This window comes from Colias croceus, chromosome 6, assembly GCF_905220415.1.
Source record: "Colias croceus chromosome 6, ilColCroc2.1".
Taxonomy (NCBI): domain Eukaryota; kingdom Metazoa; phylum Arthropoda; class Insecta; order Lepidoptera; family Pieridae; genus Colias; species Colias croceus.
In genome coordinates, this window is record NC_059542.1 from 10,747,972 (window position 1) to 10,770,609 (window position 22,638).

Sequence of the window (22,638 nt, forward strand, 5' to 3'; positions counted from 1 at the left end):
CCGATCTGCCAAAAAGACGGAGGTGTTGTACCAAAACGGATTTTTTGTTGTAATATGAGGGAGCAATTTTTTATGTTTAAATTATAATAACGAGAGTAAACCATTTTTTACTACATCCATAATAAACATTGCCCTTGAAATATATTATACATTTTTTAAAACTGTTTACAAATACGTTTCAGATATTAGATAATTTTATTCTGTACTAGCTTACCACCCGCGGCTTCGACAGCTTTGTCTAAAACCTAATAAATTATACACTAAAACCTTCCTCTTTAATCACTATCTATTAAAATCCGCATCAAAATCCGTTGCGTAGGTAGTTTTAAAGATTTACGTATACAAAGGGACATTGGGGCAGAGAAAACTTTGTTTTAACTATACTATGTTTTAGAGTAGCTGCCCCGGCAGACGATGTTCTGCCCTATTGACCCTTTTTCATATTTTCTATCCGAACCTCCCTTGTTCCTTAACAAAAACGTAAAAAAATACCGTTGGTAGAGCCGCTCAAAAGTTCTACGCTTAGCAAAATATTTGGCGATGGATTTTTATTATTTATTAGCATTGAGATAATATTACTACGTATGGAGGAGACACCACGAACAAAATCTGTGCGCCATTTTTTTGCTCTAAGTTTTAAAAATTAATCTAGTTAGGTACTTACCGATGAAAGTTATTCCTTTGCACTTTTCCGTATTATTTGTGCAATATCGTAACACACACGAAGGCATATTTGATGCGTTTCACTTTAAAACAAATAAAAAATGAGCGTGCAGTTAAGCCATATGGCGTATGTTGAGCGGAACATAAGTGATGTAGGCGGTGTCGTCTCCATATGTATATCTCAATGTATAGCTAGTAGACTTATAAGCTATTGCATAGATTTTATTGCGGGCCTTGAGCGCAGGGACCGAATCGAGAAATTCCGTAACGAAAGAACCTCACGCTCCCCACTCCGACGGGCTCGGAGGTGTGGCTTGAAGGCATTCTATGCAATAGCTTTACCGCGGCAGTCCCCGAGTGCCACACGTCTTTTTTTGTTATATAAACGTTGTTTATAAAAGTCATCTTCCACCTGAGAATAATTGTATGTAGGCATCCATAATGTACATACATACATCTCATATGTAATGTATTATGCTTGCAAATACAATGCAACAATGTAGACATAAATATTCAATCAAAGGCTTTAAATAAGATTAAACTTACTTATAATAATTATTTTTAACATAAAAACTGAACATGTTTAAGTCGGTCCGTAGAGAAAACGTAAATATGTACCGTGGGTGAAGCTGGGGCCCACCGCTTGTGTACTATAAAATCTTTATCTATTATGAATATTTACTTATACATTAAATTGAATTGCCAATTATACAATCGAGAAGTCCCACGCCCAAAAATAGTTGTTTATTATTTTTAAAGCTAATGTTATATAATGTTTATTTATTTTGAACCATAACCTGTTCTACCAAAATAACATTTTTGTTAGTATAATAAACTGACCTATGCAATTTTCCGTTTTCCTTATTGTGTTTGAAATGAAAAACACACATTAAAAGACAATGACCTTTGCATAAAAAGTATGTAATGAGTTTAAATGTCGGCTAATTGATAACTATTGATTCGATTATTAATACTAGCTGTGCCTCGCGGTTTTACCCGCATTGCTCTGCTCTTATTGGTCTTAATGTGATGGTATATATTATATAGCCTATTTATTTATTTATTTTATTTAGCATAAGAATTCGGATATCGCAGATCCATTTGTTAGTAAAAAATAAAAAACCTAAGTATTAACACAGTTGACAGATATATACTACGTACATACTGTATATTGTGGTATTAACACAGTTGACAGATATATACTACGTACATACAGTTAGGAAACTAAGCCCCTGCGATGAAATTATGACATATAGCTATAGGGCTGTTACCTTTTTGATATTTAACCGACTTAAAAAATGGAGGAGGTTATCAATTCGGCCTGTATATTTCTGTTTGCTTTTTTTCACAGTTGACTTTGTGGTAATTTTGAGATTAAAACCCGTTAAAATTAAAAAATGGTGTAGCCTAAATATGAATTTACAAGAAGAAACAATCTCAATAAAATATATACCTTGTAAAAGTAAATAGGTACGTTTTTTTCAGTGCTATATTTCGAAATCTTGTCTTTTTTGGACGCCGAAGGCTATTTTAATGTAGGTACCTACTACCTACCTAAATTATTTATAATGCTTGATATTTTTATGATACATATAAGTATTCAATAATTATTTTAAACCAGAATTAACAATACTTGTATGTAGGTATACCTACTAAATTATTTTTAAAACGATAAATTAAATTAAATTAAAAAACACAAAATATGCAAAAATAAATTAAAATTATTATTATACGAACATAGAACCTCCTTTTATATAACCTTTTTGTTTTAGGATGAAAAAGAAAATAGTTTGACAGGCTTAGTGCTTGACAAAGTGGTAAAGTCACGTATCGATAAAAATAAAATAATTATTATAATATCTATCTTTTTCTTCCCTAATATTTACGTAATTATGCACATAAATTTAAACAAGATTTTTTAAGGTTTCCATTTTTTAGATTTTCGTGCTCTTCTAGATTGCGTAAAAAATAGATGCGGTCTTTAAACAGACTGGACTCCTAATAGGTACTATTTGTAGCTATCATTTTGGTAGAAAATATGTCAATATAATTTAAAACTCATACTGCCATATCTATAGAAATTAAAAAATAGTCTCTTTTTAACTTGTAGTCAGATACGATACAGATATATATTTATTGAAAGGGCTACAAACTGAAACAATCGATATTTATTTAATGTGAAATGACATCACTTTAAACTTTTTTCCATACTATATTCAAAATCTGTGGATGTGTCACCCGCTACTATCGATCCCCCTCAATACCCTCGAAAACACGCTTTATGGGGGGGGGAGCCATTTCGAAAATTTTGTATGAAATTTCCTTACTGTATGTATCTGTATATTGTGGTATTAATGTAAATTATTACATCTAAAAACTAAAAACTAAGTACACCTATATCATTTATGGACTATCTAACATTGAAAAAATTTTTCATATCGATGAGTTCCCGTGGTTCCTGAGATGAGCGCGTTCAAATAAACTCTTCAGCTTTATAACATTAGTAAAGGTTCAAAACTATTGATTTACTCTATCAAAATAATATTTACCTAGCGGTTAAACATCTGTTTATTAAGATAAAGTTCAAGGACCAGTAATTTCGTGAAACTTAAAACATGATTATCCAGTATCCACGATCCACATCTATACTAATATTATAAAGCTGAAGAGTTTGTTTGTTTGAACGCGCTAATCTCAGGCGATACTGGTCCGATTTGAAAAATTCTTTCGGTGTTAGATAGCTCATTTATCGAGGAAGGCTATAGGCTATACATCATCACGCTAACAATAGGAGTTGAGCCACGGGGGTGAAACCGCGCGGAGCAGCTAGTCTGTTTTATAGGTAGAGGCATTATTTCCTATTTATATTTCATTTTTAGTGGAATATTTTAACGTTCAAAGCCGCATAGAATAATTTGTTGAATTTATGAATTCATAGGCATAAAATGAAGAATAGTTTATTAAAATTGTGTGGATGTTTTCTCGTAAAATTATTAATGGATTTGCCTGAAATTTGGAATGCAGATAGATTATGAAATAACTATCTATTGTTAGTGATATATAGCTATTACTGTTTATATCTAATGATTCATCATAGTTATTCAAAATATCTTGGATAATCAAAAATATTTTCAGGAAGTTCAGATTTATACGATTCGAATTCGTACTGTGGTTTTGTCCATCTTATATGTACGTAACTAATTAACACTAATAATAAAAAAAAACTATTTACTATAGTTAAATAGGTATTATATTATATTACTCTTAATAGGTCCGAGTATTTTTCTGACAGGAAAAAAGGGCGAGAGTTAGGAAGGCTACATTTTTGTGTTGATTGGAAACACACTGTATTTCATCTCGACATCATATCATGTAGGTACCTAATAGGTACGCTAATTAAACAAATTCATAGATTGATTTTCACACTACACTAATGTTTTCTTAATCTATTATCAGTTAACTTATTCGTTAAGATCCGGAGTCAATAAACCCACTCAAAATATCCATACTTAACTCTGTATGTCTGTCTGTTACTCAATTACGCCCTAATTTGCATGAAATTTGGTATAGAGATATTTTGATACCCGAGAAAGGACAAAGGCTACTTTTTACCCCGGGACATAGGATAGGTTTTATTCCGGAAATCCCACGGGAACGGGAACTATGCGGGTTTTTCTTTGATTGCGCGGGCGATGCCGCGGGTGGAAAGCTAGTATTATATAAATATTATAAGACGAGTTGACACATAATTTTAGTAACGGGATGATATAACACATAACCTTGTAACATAAAATATATTATTTTACCGTTTGTCTTTTTTTAACTGAGATCGAATTTTCTAGTCGAATAGGTTCCGTGTACAAAAGTTCCATTCTATTGTGTTTTGAAAACAAGTTTGGAAAACGACTTTAAAACAGAATTAAATGATGTTATATCTATCGTTTATTTTGCTTTAAGAAGTATTTAGAACTATAAATAAAAAAGTATTTTGAAGTGATTATTTTTCTTTGATTTTTTTCCTTTAATTATTCTCATGTTAAGGTAACTTTAAAGTTTTAAATGTATTCTCATTTAAAAGTTAAACTTAAAATTCTTTAAACTTATGTGAATAATGTTCCTGTAGATTTCCTTTACATTTAATTATCTTTATCGTAATATCAAGTTAATACTGTTTTTCTTCGTGTATGACAGCTTAACATGTACATGCTAAGCAAACATATCCCCATATAAAACACATTTTAACATGAAGGTTAGTTCCAAGGTTTTTGAAATTATGGGATTTGGTAACCGATGTTGCAAGTTGGAAATATATCGATTTATATTAATTATATTGCTCATAAATTATTATTTTGATAGTTATTGCGATGTTTCTATCTATAAATTTTTAATATCTTTGGATTTATGTAGTTGTGATTTTATGACATTTATTGTAATAGTTTAATTTTTTTGTTTAGTTTTAAAAATGTAATTTTAGTGCCTATGAAACTCTTTAAATGTTCTGTGCTATGAAATTTGGCACGAATGTATTTTTTAAACGAAGGCAATAAAATAAGTCTATGAGGAATAATCACACTTTTAGATGGATAAAAATTATACCCAAACTATAATAATATGTATGTATGCTGTAAACAGACATCATAGAGTCGTTAATTAACCTCATAAATAGTGTTTTTTAACCCAAGAATTGCTATAAAAGCTAAGATTTTTTTCTGTATTTATGAAGGCAAAAAATTTATCTTGACCCACGATAAATAATTAGAAAAATAATTTCATTTGGAGCGTTCACTTCACGATAGAGAAGAATTTGTACAATGCCATTATATTGCTATGATAATGTCGTTAAAATTTAATTAATTGATATAGAAGTGTCTCTCTAATAACCAAGTAATTAGCAGGACAATTAATTTATTGTGTGTATTTTGCTTATTCATATACAAATATACAAATTTTAATTGATAATATAAAAAAGACAAATACATATACATACAAAAATATCGCAACATAATATTCTGAATTGAGTATAGTTTCAAGTTAATATAAATTAGGAGGTTACGCATTCACATAATATCCTTTATCCTTTTAAGAAATGTAGGTATTAAACTTGTAACTAATAACTTATCTTAATATATATAAATCTCGTGTCACAATGTTTGTCCTCAATGGACTCCTAAACCACTTAACCGATTATAATAAAATTCGCACACCATGTGCAGTTCGATCCAACTTGAGAGATAGGATAGTTTAAATCTCAAATCGTTTTAGAGAAAGCGGGCGAAGCCGCTAGCCGCGGGCGGTAAGCTAGTTTGCTTGTATAATTATAAGCAATACACATTTATATTTCACGATTACATGAGAACAATTAATCTAAGAAAATGCCTACAATCTACGTGCTATGAATCAAATATTTAATGACATCAAAGTTGACTGATCTGAGGTGAGAATAAGCACGTAAATGTGGCTTGGCCTTTGAAAAACCTTTACACAAGTACATAAATTTTGTATGTACCACTAAAAATATTGTTGAAAATACACTCCGATGAAAATTAATATCCTATACGACTAGACCACGGCTACACTTGCATGGTATACGGCCTACGGGGTATATCTACTAAACATAATTACACTACATATTACGTATTACATAAGTATTCTATATTGTGTTTAGGGCTGATTTTTCAATCCTTGGTTAAAATTTAATTTGAATTGTATGAAAGAATGCTATTTTATATGAAGGACTTACAAAATGTTCGCGAATAGTTATCAGATATATCGACAATGTATAGATACTATATATTTTGTGAGAAGTAAAACTTGTTACACTTACATTTGTTTCTATTACCTATGTATTTTCTTGATAACACTTATTACGATATGAGGAAATACCTCAGATAAATATACATACCAGTGTTACCTTTGTATTATACCAAGATTATACCATTATTACTAGCTAGCAATAATGCAATAATATTATTATTTTGAACTAGATCATGTTTCATTTTGCTTACTATTTTTGTCCCTATTGTTATATCCGTATCTTTGAAATGAGTTAAATTTAAGGAAAAATTGTCTCTGCTTATCCTATAAATTCTTGAGCTCCAAATATAATTGAAAAATGTTTCGAATGCACTTTCCTCTGTTCTACAATTTACAAAAAAAAAAAATTCATAAAACACGCTATTTTTCATAGATAGGTAAGTATGTTCTGTCTATTGTAAGTTTTGGCTTAAATTTTCCATAGAATTTGTGTTTTAAATCCGTTAATTTATAAAACTAACATCTTTAATAGAAAAATAATTGTGTTAACCGGTTTTATACCGGTTCAGTGATGTTTCTGGACTATTCTATTATTGTTTCTACAGATTATCATCATCAGCCCATATACGATCCCACTGCTGGGACACGGGCCTCCTATGAGGGTACAGGCCATAATCCACCACGCTGGCCAAGTGCGGGTTGGCGGATATTATAAATGGTTAAAAATACAAGTTTTGATATATTTTTACAAAACAGGTAATAAACAACTTTGAATTCGCAGGTCATAAATTTTAACTGCTCGATGCATGTTCAAAAATAATTAACTTCGATTCGATTATGAATGCAAAAAATTGAAGTCAAAATAAATTTTGCTTAGAAAAATATATTCATAAGCAAGGAAATACCAATGAAAAATGACTACGACGTAAAAAAGCGTTTGAACAGGGTCCTAATTTGCGTAGTCAAAAATAGACTTAAATATCTAGTCCGAAAATCTAATTTAGTATAACAAAACGAGATAGAAATAATAATATTATTGTAGTTCACAGTTAATTGATCGTTACGTATTCCACGATACAATGCACTTTAGTATCTTCGCGTATCGAATGTTAATTTTATTTATAAGGCTGGTTGCAGAGCTTGACCGACCATCAGTGCGTACCGTCGGTCCTGACGATACGCATCAACAATGTGTATGACTATGACACATATGCGCATGACAATCCGCTTGCGTATGGTCGGTCTAGCTATGAACGGTTTTATGAATTTCCATACATATGACAGGCGCGACTGATGTACGCACTGATGGTCGGTCAAGCTCTGCAACCAGCCTAAGTACCTTTATATTGTTATGGTAACACCGTTGAATAGTTGTGATTTTTATGATAAAGGAAATAAGCTGTAAACATCGCACATCGCACAAAATGATTAACATACTGTTGTATATTTTATTAATATTACAAGGGATTTAATATCAAGTTTCAGGTCTTGGGAAATTTTCAATTGGGATGGTTAAATGATTTAGGGCCGATTTTGCATTAATTTTTGATTTATCCATGGATAAAACTTATCCACCCAATAAAGTATTACGTACGATAATATTAAAATGTCACCCGTAAAATGTCAAAGACGGACAAAGAATACATTTTTGGAATGGTAGTTTAATAAGTTATCCCACCAAAAACATTTTCATGTAAAATGTTGCCAAGACGATCCCATATGACTCGCACTGTGAAAAAGTTATCAGATCTCATGTAGAGCCAAGCTTCTAACACTACACGCCCTAACTCTACAAAGCCTAACTTCACAAACTCTACACCTTAGTCAAAATATGTGGCTTGGCCATTTCGCTACATTCACATCGGCGTAAGGTGAAAAATTAATTAATTCACTGTTCATTACTTTTGTGTTATACAATAGTTCTTGTAGTAACGAACGGCCAAGCCACATATTTTGACTAAGGTGTAGAGTTTGTGAAGTTAGGCCTTGTAGAGTTAGGGCGTGTAGTGTTAGAAGCTTGGCTCTACATGAGATCTGATAACTTTTTCACAGTGCGAGTCATATGGGATCGTCTTGGCAACATTTTACATGAAAATGTTTTTGGTGGGATTTCATTTCTTTTTGTAAGTTGTTTGTAACAAAATTTTATGTGTCGGTTAAATTTTTAATTTTTTTTTAACAAGGAGTACCTATGCATATATATATCTAGGGGAACCAAGTTTTAGATTATTAGATTAGACCTCTAGCGTCATCGAAAATTTAATTTAAAATTACAGGTCTCATACAAACTCCCATTCCCTAGTTTAAGGGGTTGGGGGATGAAAGTTACAAGTTTTATAATTTTTTTGTTGTTTGTGTGCTAATACTAGCTTACATACAAAATTTCAGCTTTCTAGGACATTAGGAAATACCTTAAGAATTTTGATGATCATCAGTGAGTCAGTGACGAAATTAGCGTTTTTTAGATATAAATAAAATCTGAAGTATAAAAGCTAATGTAATTAAAACTTAATATTTTCAATAAGTCCGCTATTGGCAATATATCCCGAAAATTTTGTTGATCTAGCATAATCCAAACCCAAGTTATGAGGGTTCAAAAAAACGTCGAAGCGCTTCGAGAAAAGGTAGGTAGTGCCCGTGCGCTTCGGTTGTTCGCTTTGCTCGTCTTGGCGGGGGCACTACCGTGCCCCCAGATTCGACGAATAAGTAATAACCGAGGATTGAAAAATCAGCCCTTAATGTAATTTGGTATGTATATTTTTGAATTTTGATTATGAAATAAGGTTACATAATTACTTTATATCTAATACCTAATGTAACAACTGTTCAGAAATGCCACTTGGATTTGTGAAGTGATAAATCTATGCATTTTGAATGATTGGCCTATGATATCGAAAACAAATACATTTTTTTATCAAGCTCTCAAATAGGTAATAATGTTTATTGACGATTAACCTGGGATGTAATAAAAAATAATAGTAATAATAATATACTGAAAACATGCATTGACAAACTTAATATAGATAATATTGACATGAATGAACCTATGATTATTGCTAATAAATTTAATGACTATTTTATAAATATTACTAAAAATAAAATCAAATCAAGTACAGGACCTATGAATAAAAATTATAAAAATAATATCAACCCAGTCAGTAAAAGTATCTTTATTGCTCCTACTTCCATAACAGAAATCTTAAATATTATTCAGTCACTCAAAAATACAAGAGCTGTTGGCTATGACTCTATCTGTACTACTATACTCAAGGAATGTAAAGAGTATATAGCACATGTTCTGGAAAATATTTTAAATAAATGTTTCGATCAAGGTATATTTCCAGAAATGCTGAAGCTATCAGTGATAAGACCCTTACACAAAAGAGGAAATCGGAGCGAGATTAACAATTATCGCCCCATTACTTTAATTTCTATATTTGCAAAAATCTTTGAAAAGGCTATATACAAAAGATTATCAACGTTCTTTCTAAAAAATAATGTTATAAGTTCACAACAAAGTGGTTTCCAAAAAAACAAATCCACAGAGATGTCTATATTTTCCGTGTTAAAAAGTATAACTGAGAGCATTGATAAAAAGACGTCTGTAATATCAATATTTTTTGATTTGACAAAGGCATTTGATGTGGTTAACCATGACATATTATTGAATAAGTGCGAACAATATGGAATCAGAGGCATTGCCTATGACTTAATCAAGAGTTACTTATCCGGAAGAAAACAGTGTGTAGAAATCTCAAATTTAAATCAAAAACATGAAATGACGCAGTATAAATCAGCTTATGAGTATAATACGTGTGGTGTACCACAAGGAAGCATGTTAGGACCTTTACTATTTCTAATTTATATTAATGATTTACCAAACGTGACGAATTATAATTGTGCATTATTTGCTGATGACATATGTTTGACAATTCCTGACAATCAAAAAGATTCTGACTTTAACATGACATTGAACAATACATTAAATTCTATTATGACATGGCTTGAGAGTAATGATTTGACACCCAATATGACGAAAACAAAATTTATACAATTTTTTATTTATCAGACATATAAAATTAGCATAAATCTAGAATACAATGACAAACAAATAAAGCAAGTAGATAGTACAAAGTTTCTCGGGGTACTAATTGACGAGCATTTAAACTGGAAGTTACACTGTGAAATAATCTGTACTAAAATTAACCAGTTCGTATTTGCCCTAAGAAAACTAAAAAAAACGATTTCGTATGAAGCTGCCCTGACAGCATATCATGCTTACGTTGCGTCCGTGCTAAGATATGGTATACTGTTTTGGGGAAACTCAACGAATGTAAAGGGTGTCTTTATTGGACAAAAGAAATGTGTTAGGGCTCTCTGTAATGCGTCCCCAATGGACTCTTGCCGACCACTCTTCAAAAAATGCAAACTATTAACATTAACTGGTTTGTACATCCTAGAATCTTGTATTTTTGCTAAGAAGCATAAGGATTTGTTTAGATCTGCAAAAGAAGGATATCAACTTGGCAATAGAGACCCTACAAGGCTGCTGATGCCTAAATGCCGTACGGCCTTATACCAAAAAAATGCATCTGTTATGTGTATACATATATTCAACGAAATTCCCAAATCTTTGAGGGACTTGCCATTTAATATTTTTAAAAAGCGTTTAAAAGCCTGGCTAATTGAAAAATGTTATTATGACTTAAAAGAATTTTTTCAAAAATCAAAATAATGACATAATATTGTAATTATTTGTATAAATTTAATTGATTTGTAGTAAAAAAAAATAATAATAATAATAATCAACTTGTAATAAATAAAATTGTGATATTGCTATACTAGGTATAATTTAAAATGATCTAATGAACTAATGTAAATAATATATTGTTTAAATAATAAGTAATTTACGTTAATTAGTTTAATTATAAAATTAAATAAGCATAATATAAATATTTGTATGCCAATTTCTTGGCGAATTGTGCGGACATGAAATTTATTGTAAGGACTTTGTAACCACAATTCAAACAAATAAATTTTCATTTCATTTCATTTCATTTCATTTCATTAAAATAAACTATAAAGCTAGATAATTACTTTTTTACTTTTACTAGCTTACCGCCCGCGGCTTCGCCCGCTTTGTCTAAAACCTAATAAATTATAATATACTAAAACCTTCCCCGTGGTTTTACACGCATTACTCCGCTCCGGTCTTAGTGTGTTGATACGTCTATACTAATATTATAAAGCTGAAGAGTTTGTTTTTTTGAACGCGCTATCCTCAGGAATTACTGGTCCGATTTGAAAAATTCTGTCGGGGTTAGATAGAACATTTATCGAGGAAGGCTATAGTGAGTAGGTATAGGCTAAATATCCTCACGCTAAGACCAACAAAAGCGGAGCCACGGTAATTCTAAGGTTTCCTATTATCTAACAGTGAAATATTTTTTCAAATCGGACCCGTGGTTCCCGTTATAAGTTCAAGCAAACATACAAACTGTTCAGCTATATAATATGAGTATTTGTATAGATATTGTGATATTTGCATAATTGTGTAACAATGTATAAAAAACATATTACATGGTAATTGTAACAGACGCCTATACAACGCTCTAAGAATCGGAAAGATCTAGAATATTGGTTATTAATCAATTAACTGACACGTCAATTTCATTGTTTCAAAGAATCTGAAAACAAATTAACTTGAATTATTATAATTGCGACTCAATATTTACAAGACGTAGAATAATATAATAATATGTACATATACCTACTTTAGGGAGATACAAAGACAATAGATCTGGTAGATATATAGGTAAATGCCAATTACATAAATATATAAGTCTACAAATGTGCTGGTTGAACGAAAAAAGCAATACCTAATATAAAACATACAGGTACTAGAATACTATTATGTATATATATTATACTAGCTGCGCTCCGCGGTTTCACCCGCGTGCCTCCGTTTCTGTTGGTCTTAGATAAATGGCCTATCTAACACCAAAAGAAACCAGAACAGTAGTTCCTGAGATTAGCACGTTCAAACAAACAAACCAACTCTTTATCTTTATAATATTAAGTATAGATAATGATATACTTAGTTACTAAATATTACATAACATCGCAATAATTTTTCATTAAACATTGTTTATTCAAGTATGAATAAAACCATAACTCCAATCACACAATGTAGGTACTAACTTATGTACATTGACACAGTGAGAGATGAAGTAAGCGTTAATCTATAGAATAACACGTGGATAACCAACATTGTAGTATAATATTTGTGGCAAATAGGTTTTTTACGACATGTGCGATATCCTTATGAGAGATATGACTTTGTTGGTCAAAAGTACTACACTTCAAAGAAATACAATAAAAAAAGTTCATTGAATGACATATTTTGACGATAGTCAAATAGCAGATTCAACCAGATGACTGCGAAATGTTTTTACTTTGTACTTACACGTACAGTACTCCCAAACTAATAATGCGCATAGAAAAATTCGTCACTGTTCGGCAACTGTCATATTCCCCGAGCCTCCGAAGACGATATGTATATAGAGTGGTTAAATCTATTTTCTTCATGCATAGTTTATTAGAATTATGAGTTTTATTGCGATTTTATGGTAAAAGAGAAAAGTAACGAAATTTGTTTCGATAATTTAAAGTAAGTTAATAGCGAGGATAAGCTACACGATTGCGAATACATATTTGTTATATTGATTTACTTGGAAAATTCTATACTTAGAACTATTAAAGTGTCTTACTGAAGCTGGCGTAATGGTGGATGTATGGAAGGTTAAAATAAGACAAAGTTTATATTTAAAAAAAATATTTTCAAACACTGGTTTACATTTAAATTGTAGAAATCTAATCATTAAAATCTCAGTCCAAAGGATTTACAAAATCAGGGATTATCTCTATTTCTGATATCGTAGAATGATCAGAACTTTCATTATGCTCTTATTAATTTTCACTTTCCCCACTGCTATCTGCTACCTGTGTAAATAATCATTTATCGGAAAATTCAACTTAGAAACAAAACTAAGAAGGGTATGTAACAGCAACTCTATATAATTCCATACAGAGATAATACGTGCGGTCACCACCAATATATAACTGACGGATTTTTGAATTTTTTGACTGACAGGCTACCGTCAGCTACCGCTCGAATTGTTTTCGATTGTGTATGACTCTGAATTGAATCCTATTTCTTTCGAACAAAGTGCAACATGCAAGTGCATTGTTTAGGGCACTTATGATTCAATGATTCGGGGTGATTCGGGTGTTTCTGGAAATACGATAAGAAGCGAAGATCTGCATGCGCATTATTAAGTTTGGAGTACTGTACGTTTGTCTGTGATTCCGGGGCCTGAGTTATGTCTTAGCCAAAGCTATTTTTTTAAAGAAGAAAGATTACACTATGTGTTTGTTTAAATTGCATAGGCTCCGAAACTATTTTAACGATTTGTAAAGTACTTTCCCCAACAGAAGGTGAATTAGGCTATATTTTATATTGTTAGAGGCTATCGTAATCAAAAGAGAATTAGGTACATCGAATGTATAATTATCATGATTTTAAAAGAGCAGTTACGGAGCTCTTGCCGGTTCTTCTCCGTAGACACTGCTTTCCGAATCGGTGGTTAATGGTACAACTATGTTATGACGATACACAGGGCTTCTAGAAGAAGTCTAATTGAATGAATTTGATGAATTGAATGAGTTTGAGTTTGTTTGAATGTTTGAGTTTTAAAGAGTAAGGCAGAACCATTTTAGTCGGGACAGCTAGTAGATTTATGTCCACGAAGCTAATAATTGATTTCTTTTTAGATCCTCGTACAGAAAACTGGTGGTTGATGTCGGGTCCAGGGCCTCTCATCACGTTGCTAGCGACATACTTGTACTTCTGTACATCCGTGGGCCCTCGGTACATGCGAGATAGGAAACCGTATTCATTGAAGAACACAATTGTTGTGTACAATGTGTCGCAGATTTTGATGAGCATCTTCTTGGTGTATGAGGTAAGGTTATCATAATAAATAGTTCTAATAAATGCATAATAGTAGCTAAACGCTACAGAACGGACACTCTCCGCCTCCCGCCAAAATTAAAAGGACGATACGCAACGAAGATTGACAAGAAAGTAAACAGCGTAAAAACTGAAATTAATTCAAAATATCTTTGTTTGTTAGAGTTTGGATCAGAAACAAATACTTAGTAAGAGAGTAGAAGGAATGTAAAAATGTTGGGCCTACCCAACTTTATTGTTTTTGGTACTAGGTAGAGAAAATCTTAACTTTAAATAATGTGATGTCGCGGCCACACTATGCTCCTCGCGCTGCTCATCGCTCTGCTCATCGCTCTGCTCATCGCTCTGCTCATCGCGTTGCCGTTATTCGCCGCAACATTGCCCTCTCTGGCATTTCGCACTCGTATTGCCGGTCCTTTGACTTGCGCGCAAATACTGACAAAATAGGGAGCAGTGAGCCTGGACGATGAGCACGACGAGTGGCATGACGAGTAACGTGTCCACACTATGTCTCTGCCTACTTTCCTTCTTACTTCCCATGTGTGGCCGCGCAGTAAGAATGTATAATATTGTAGGTTTAAATTACACGTACCTACCAACGCAAATAACAACGTAGTTATGTTCATTGTACTTATAAGTATTTTTTTGTGTTACATATAATAATTTTTATTATATCCGTATGTAAAGAACGAGTTAAATAATTATTACATTTTTTGGCTAGCACGTGCAAACATTTTTTTTGTTACTAGGTAATAGGTATGTATGGTTCATGAAAAAATATTTGACAAAAAGTTGTTTAAAAAGGCTTAAATGTGAAAATGTTTATTATGCTAATTCAATTTAATTAATTCAGAATTATTAATAAATATAAAATTACAGGATCTACATTCTACATTATATTTAGAATTATGGTGAATTACTTTTCGTTTTGCATAAATTAAAAATTCAAAGCAGATTATGTTGAAAAAAGAATAGCTAACTATTAATATAATATAAGTATATTATAAATTTGTACATTTTTTTCCATAGCATATTAAGATGAAACAGTTATCTAGTATTACCTAAGAAAATAATTATTCATATAAGTAGTTGTAAAAAAAGAACTAAAAAAAACACGTTTTAAATAATTATGAAATTATTGTATTGTCCTTGATAATTAATGTACAAAGTTTGAATTAAATCTGTCCGGGTCAAAATCGAGTCTAAAAGAGTCGGTTTCACACAAACAAACAAATGAAGCTTATAATATACTTAGCTTACCGCCCGCGGCTTCACCCGCTTTGTTTAAAACCTAATAAATTATATACTAAAACCTTCCTCTTGAATCACTCTATCTATTAAAAAAAACCGCATCAAAATCCGTTGCGTAGTTTTAAAGATTTAAGCATACAAAGGGACATCGGGACATAGAAAGCGACTTTGTTTTATACTATGTAGTGATGATGAAGTGTGATAATAAACGACTTATATATATGGAAATTTACTAAAGTACTGGCAAAATTTCCGCATTATAAAACAAATGGCGCATTGACCGAAATCTGTGTCCTTTGACATTTGGTTTTTTAACAGCCGTAAAAAATAACATTTAACGGTTAAAATGGAATATGAACTTTAAAATAAACGCACAAATCAGTTATTGCAATGCAGTAGCATTGTAATAACCGCTTTATGCGTTGGCTTTAGTTATTTGTTACTGCAAATTCTGGCGTTCACATACCTATTGTTATAATATGTCCGTGATTTACAGATTTGGTTTCCTTTTTTATTTTTTTATGTGTTAGTAAGAAAAAAACTTATTTTTACAGGGTTTAGTATCGGGTTGGTGGAATGACTATAATTTCTCATGTCAGCCCGTCGATTATTCAGACAGCCCGAAAGCAAGAAGGGTGAGTTTATATTTTCATAATAAATAAAAAAATATCAGTCTTACCACAAAAAAACTTAAGACAGGGTTTAAACTAGCGCGGGTTCTCTTTAATCTGGTTTTGTCGTATTCACATAGACATCTATTAAAGTGACAGATCCCTGGTTTAAAGTTAGACTGTGTTTAAATTTTTTTGTGGTAAGATCATATTTTTTTAAAGAAAATGTAGAGTTTAGAAGTGACATAGAATAGTAGGTAGTGGGTGAAGATATTAAATATTTTAATATACCTACAACCTACAACTAAAAATAGTTATTTTTAATAAAATAGGAATTATTTTAACTTAATAGTTTTGGAGTTAAATAAAGGGTAGAGCGCTTATTTATCTGACAAGTATTTAATGATAATTGTAAAAAATCTGAAAAAAAGATAATAAGTATAAAAAATACGACTTTTTAAATTATAAATTTTAGCATGTCACGTCAATCAGTTAAAAACAAGAAAAGGAGGGTAGTTGATTTCATCACCGAGGCAATATTACACATTATCGATATGTGCTTGTGCTTATTAAAAACTTCGACAATTAAAATTGTTTAAGGATTACACTAATTTGTATTAAAACCGTTGTTTAAATCGTGCTTTTTACTGCTCTAAGTAATAATGGTATAATGAGTTATTTATTCGGCTATTAAACTGTAAACGAAGAAAAAACGCGAAGATAATATTTCGTTAATTCCTTGTTCATTTCTTGCTACACAATACACATTAAGCCAAATGTTCACTGTAGCTAATCGAATCGAAAAAATAACAATTTTATTTCATAGACCGTATGTTACATGATATTAAATTTAATTTATTTGTAGCTTTCCGCCCACGACTTCGCCCGCGTTGTATAAAGAAATCACGCATATTTCCGATCCCGTGGGATATCCAGGATATAATATAGATTCCAAATATAACTATCCTATGTCCTTACTCGGGTTGTAAACTATATTAGTACAAAATTTCATCCAAATCGGTTCAGTGGCTGATTCTTAAAGAAGACAAACAGACAGAGTTACCAGAAACTCAAAATCTAAACATTTTTTATAATATTTATTTATTTATTTATACTTAGAGATTAATCACTTTGAATCTCATAGATTCAAAGTGATTAATCTCTAAGTATAATATGGTCCAAATCATTGGCAAATATATTTTTCTAATAATAATAAAAAATATATGATTTTTCTAATAGATGGCAGCTGCAGTCTGGTGGTACTTCTTTGCGAAAATAATCGAATTACTGGACACGATATTCTTTGTTTTGAGGAAGAAAAATAGACAGATATCGTTCCTCCATCTTTACCATCACACTATGATGCCTATTTGCGCTTGGATTGGTACTAAATTCTTGGCAGGTTAGTTCCTCAGTATCTATCTATATTTAAGACTTGAAATTTGAAACTATATACCCTAATGTCTTAGCATGATGATAATAATAATATATTATAGCCTATAGCCTTCCTCGATAAATGGGTTATCTAACACCAAAATAATTTTTCAAATGGGACCAGTAGTTCCTGAGATTAGCGCGTTCAAACAAACAAAGAAACTGTTCAGCTTTGTAATATTAGTATAAATATAATATAAAGGCGCTATTATGCCCTACAGATTGCCTACTGATCATCATCACATTTATAGTTTCAATTGCGACTCTTTCTGTTTAACAAAATAACCTTTTATCTGTTACCTTCATGTTACAATCAAAAAAGCAGACCATAAAACGCATTTTTTGTAACTTTAAAACTTCCTACTCAAAAAAATATCCCTTAGTGTGCTGACCTTCGTCATGCAGTTAAAAAGAGTAACGTTTAAAACCTTATTTTTGTTACTTTGAAAACTTTTGTAGATCTTGATTCCAGAATAACCATATTGTTTTCCTGTATTCATATTATGATAAAGAATTTAACCGACTCCTTGGTACGTAATTGACGCTTGAGTATAGAACTGAAGGGTCTTGGGTTCGATACCCAGTAGAGAAAAAAAAGGTTGGTCTGGCAGTATACAGAAGGCTGACTACCTACTTGTCCCTAAAGAAAATCGATCATTAAAACAGCTGTATAATCGGATGCATTATCCCATCCCCCTTACCCCACTAGGGAACATGGGACTTCACTTATATCATTATGAATGATTACCTTATTTCAATTAACATCATTTTCAGCCTTTAATATTTTTAAGGGTATGTCTTTTTTAATTTCAGGTGGTCACGGAACGTTGCTGGGTGTGATAAACTCCTTTATCCACATCATCATGTACTCATACTATCTGATTTCTGGTCTTGGCCCACAATACCAGAAATTCCTTTGGTGGAAGAGACATGTCACCACCTTGCAACTGGTAAGTTCTTTCTTTACCTTTTTTTATTAAACCTGTTTTATCATCAAGTATTGTTAATATGAAAGTTGCTCTATTATATTCAGAGAAATTCCAAATTCAAAATTCATTTATTTCCTCCCACAATAAAAAAATTACAAAAAATACAAAATACCAGTTATAATACTGAAGTGGGAGACAGGAGCCCAAACTGAGTAAACCCCGTGCTGTCCTGTGGTCCCCGCCTGGTTTAGAAATATGAATACCAATTAGAATTTTATCAATTCCGACATCAACTATTATCATTATTAAGATTGTACCTAATGCTCTATTAAATTCAACTATCTTATGAATAACAATTAAGAATTTTGATACTCAGTTTAAATTCATTAACACAAAACACAATGACACAATATTTGAATGTTAAAATCTTATTACCTAATCAATCTAACCTTCTTGATTAAGCAAAGCATTTGAAACGGTTGCTTTTCTGTGAATCCTAACGTTATATTGACTACTAGCTGCTCAGCGCGGTTTCACCCACGTTGCTCCGCTCCTGTTAGTCGTAGCGTGATGATATATAGCCTATAACCTTCCTCAATAAATGGGCTATCTAACACCGAAAGAATTTTTCAAATCGGACCAGTACTTCCCGAGATTAGCGCGTTCAAACAAACAAACAAACTCTTCAGCTTTATAATATTAGTATAGATATGCTTAACTTTGTCTTGAGTTGTTCTTATTGATTTATTATAATCTTCTAACAGATCCAATACATTGACTATAAGTGTTATTGTTTCTTTAATTCTATTTACCGATTTATTATTTCCTTCTTCCAGATCCAATTCTGCATTATCTTCTACCACAACTTCAGTGTCATGTTCTGTGACTGCAACTACCCCAAATTCATCAACTTTTTACTGTCTCTCAACGCTGGAATATTCCTCTATATGTTTGGCAGTTTCTATTACAGAAATTACGTAAAATCTGACGAAAGAAACTATAAACCTATTACAAATGCAAATGGTTTTTCAAATGGTGTTTCAAATGGAGTATCAAATGGAGTGTCAAATGGAGTATCAAAAGGACTGTCAAATGTAGTGTCAAATGGAGTATCAAATGGAGTGTCAAATGCTATTTCAAATGTAGTTTCAAATGGTCTTTCAAATGGAGTTGTTAGTGGAAAATTGAAAGAGTCTTAGTTATAATTGCTCAATTATTTTAAGAATATTGTTATGTGATTTAGTTTAATTATAAATATAGATTTTAATGTAAGACTTAAACAATTGACAATGACATTTACCGACACCACTTCATACTGTACCACCGCATTTTCCAAGTAGTATCAGAGTTGCAAGAATGTCTAGTGTTTAAAATGATATAATTCATTAAATTAAAGAAGAAGTAGAACATTACTATTTAAATATTATGAATTTAGAAGCATGACACAAAATAGTAACACCTAGGTACTTTTTATGTGAAACATCAAGATGTGAAGTATTGTGTCTTCATAGCTTATAGCCTTGCTTATAGCTAATCGTTAAAGAATATAGAGACAGTGATTATGTATCAAAACTTATTTACTCGTAAACTATCTATTGGAAAATTTAAAGGTGTATTCTCAGTAGTTTCATGATGGTATTGATGTTTTTTTAGGGTTCCGTAGCCAAAATGGCAAAAACGGAACCCTTATAGTTTCGTCATGTCCGTCTGTCCGTCTGTCCGTCTGTCCGTCTGTCACAGCCGATTTACTCGGAAACTATAAGTACTACAGTGATGAAATTTGATGGGAATATGTGTTGTATGAACCGCTACAAAAATATGACACTAAATAGTAAAAAAAAGAATTGGGGGTGGGGCCCCCCATACATGTAACTGAGGGATGAAATTTTTTTTTTCGATGTACATACCCGTGTGGGGTATCAATGGAAAGGTCTTTTAAAATGATATAAAGTTTTCTAAAAAACATTTTTCTTAAAGTGAACGGTTTTTGAGATATCAGCTCTCAAAGTCGTAAAAAGTATGTCCCCCCCCCTCTATTTTTATAACTACGGGGTATAAAATTCTAAAAAAAATAGAGGTGATGCATGCTAATTAACTCTTTCAACGATTTTTGGTTTGATCAAAGTATCTCTTATAGTTTTTGAGATAGGTTGATTTAACTGTAATTTTGGTTAAGTTATTGTGCTTACACTGAAAACGATGGCTGAACCTTATAAGATAGATCAAATAAGTTTATTATATTTGCTGCTACGGAACCCTTTGTGCGCGAGCCCGACTCGCACTTGGCCGGTTTTTTTTTTTTTGAGAATAGGAAAAAACGATCATGAGGCGGGATTCAAACCCGCGTCTTTCGCCTTGCTGGAAATACTCCAACTCTCGGCTTCACGTGATCCCGCCAGAACAATGAAATTAAATTTCTTCTACTATTCCGTTTTTGCTTATGGAAAATCCCACAAAAGACGCAGGTTACAATCCTGCCTCGTGTTCGAATTATTTCTAATCTTACAAAATTCTCATTTATAATGCAATTGAATGCTACAAAACTAAATATCAAATAGTACTGTTATTAAATAAGGAATATAAAACACGTGTAATCACTTCGTTAGTAGTAATAAATAACAATTACCTTTGTATGCGATCAAAGAGTGACTGTACAATTGTACATCATTATTTAAGTTGGATGATGACTTCAGAAATGCCTAGATGTTGTAGGTAATAATTGTAAGTAATATGCAAATTGATGATGATGATAAAAGTAAATCCCCTGTTAAAATAATGCAGAAAACAACATCTTGAAATGAAGTACATTGGATTTTTTGTAACAACAAAATATTAATGTTGTTTACATATTGAATTAATTTTTACAATTAGGATAATTTATAAGTCTACTAAATAAGAATTATAACGATTGCGGTGATTTTAAATTGGTTTATTTTTTGTTAAGATGTATTTTTTATGTACCAAAGTTGTAAGTAGATAATATTATACTATAACTGAATGTATTTTATAGGGCAAAAAAAACATAAGGTACTAAAAAATCAACAGTTCAAGAACAGGTGCGTTTATATTATAATATATTATTTCACATGACGACTGTGATATTTATTTTATAGAATATCATGAAAATTTCATTTTTATAACATTGCAGGTATTTTAATTAAATTTTTAATCTTACTGTTATAAAGTTATACTGTTTTTTAGGGTTCCGTAGCCAAAATGGCAAAAACGGAACCCTTATAGTTTCGTCATGTCCGTCTGTCCGTCTGTCCGTCTGTCCGTCTGTCACAGCCGATTTACTCGGAAACTATAAGTACTACAGTGATGAAATTTGATGGGAATATGTGTTGTATGAACCGCTACAAAAATATGACACTAAATAGTAAAAAAAAGAATTGGGGGTGGGGCCCCCCATACATGTAACTGAGGGATGAAATTTTTTTTTTCGATGTACATACCCGTGTGGGGTATCAATGGAAAGGTCTTTTAAAATGATATAAAGTTTTCTAAAAAACATTTTTCTTAAAGTGAACGGTTTTTGAGATATCAGCTCTCAAAGTCGTAAAAAGTATGTCCCCCCCCCTCTATTTTTATAACTACGGGGTATAAAATTCTAAAAAAAATAGAGGTGATGCATGCTAATTAACTCTTTCAACGATTTTTGGTTTGATCAAAGTATCTCTTATAGTTTTTGGGATAGGTTGATTTAACTGTAATTTATTATATTTGCTGCTACGGAACCCTTTGTGCGCGAGCCCGACTCGCACTTGGCCGGTTTTTTAAAGCATAATACGGCTGTATTTGCACAAAATAAACAAATCCAGGACATACATAATATTATTATTTTTTTATTTTATTTTAGGGTGTTGTCAAAAGTTGTTGTTCCAATGTTTCTAACTTAGATTAAAATATTGATAAATGGTTGTTGTAAAAGTTATTTCTGAATTCTAATGGGCCATCTACACAA

General features: G+C 31.7%; 1 protein-coding gene across 1 annotated transcript in view; it reads left to right on the forward strand.

Moving 5' to 3' along the window:
* LOC123692429 (elongation of very long chain fatty acids protein 7-like) overlaps positions 1-20,307 on the forward strand; it is a 56,602-nt gene extending 36,295 nt beyond the window's left edge. The window contains exons 3-7 of the mRNA XM_045637174.1: positions 14,251-14,441; positions 16,255-16,335; positions 17,551-17,713; positions 18,559-18,695; positions 19,511-20,307. Of these exons, the coding sequence (XP_045493130.1) occupies positions 14,251-14,441; positions 16,255-16,335; positions 17,551-17,713; positions 18,559-18,695; positions 19,511-19,873 (935 nt within the window). The 3' untranslated portion in view covers positions 19,874-20,307. The remainder of the gene's footprint in view (positions 1-14,250; positions 14,442-16,254; positions 16,336-17,550; positions 17,714-18,558; positions 18,696-19,510) is intronic.
* The last annotated feature ends 2,331 nt before the right edge of the window (positions 20,308-22,638 follow it).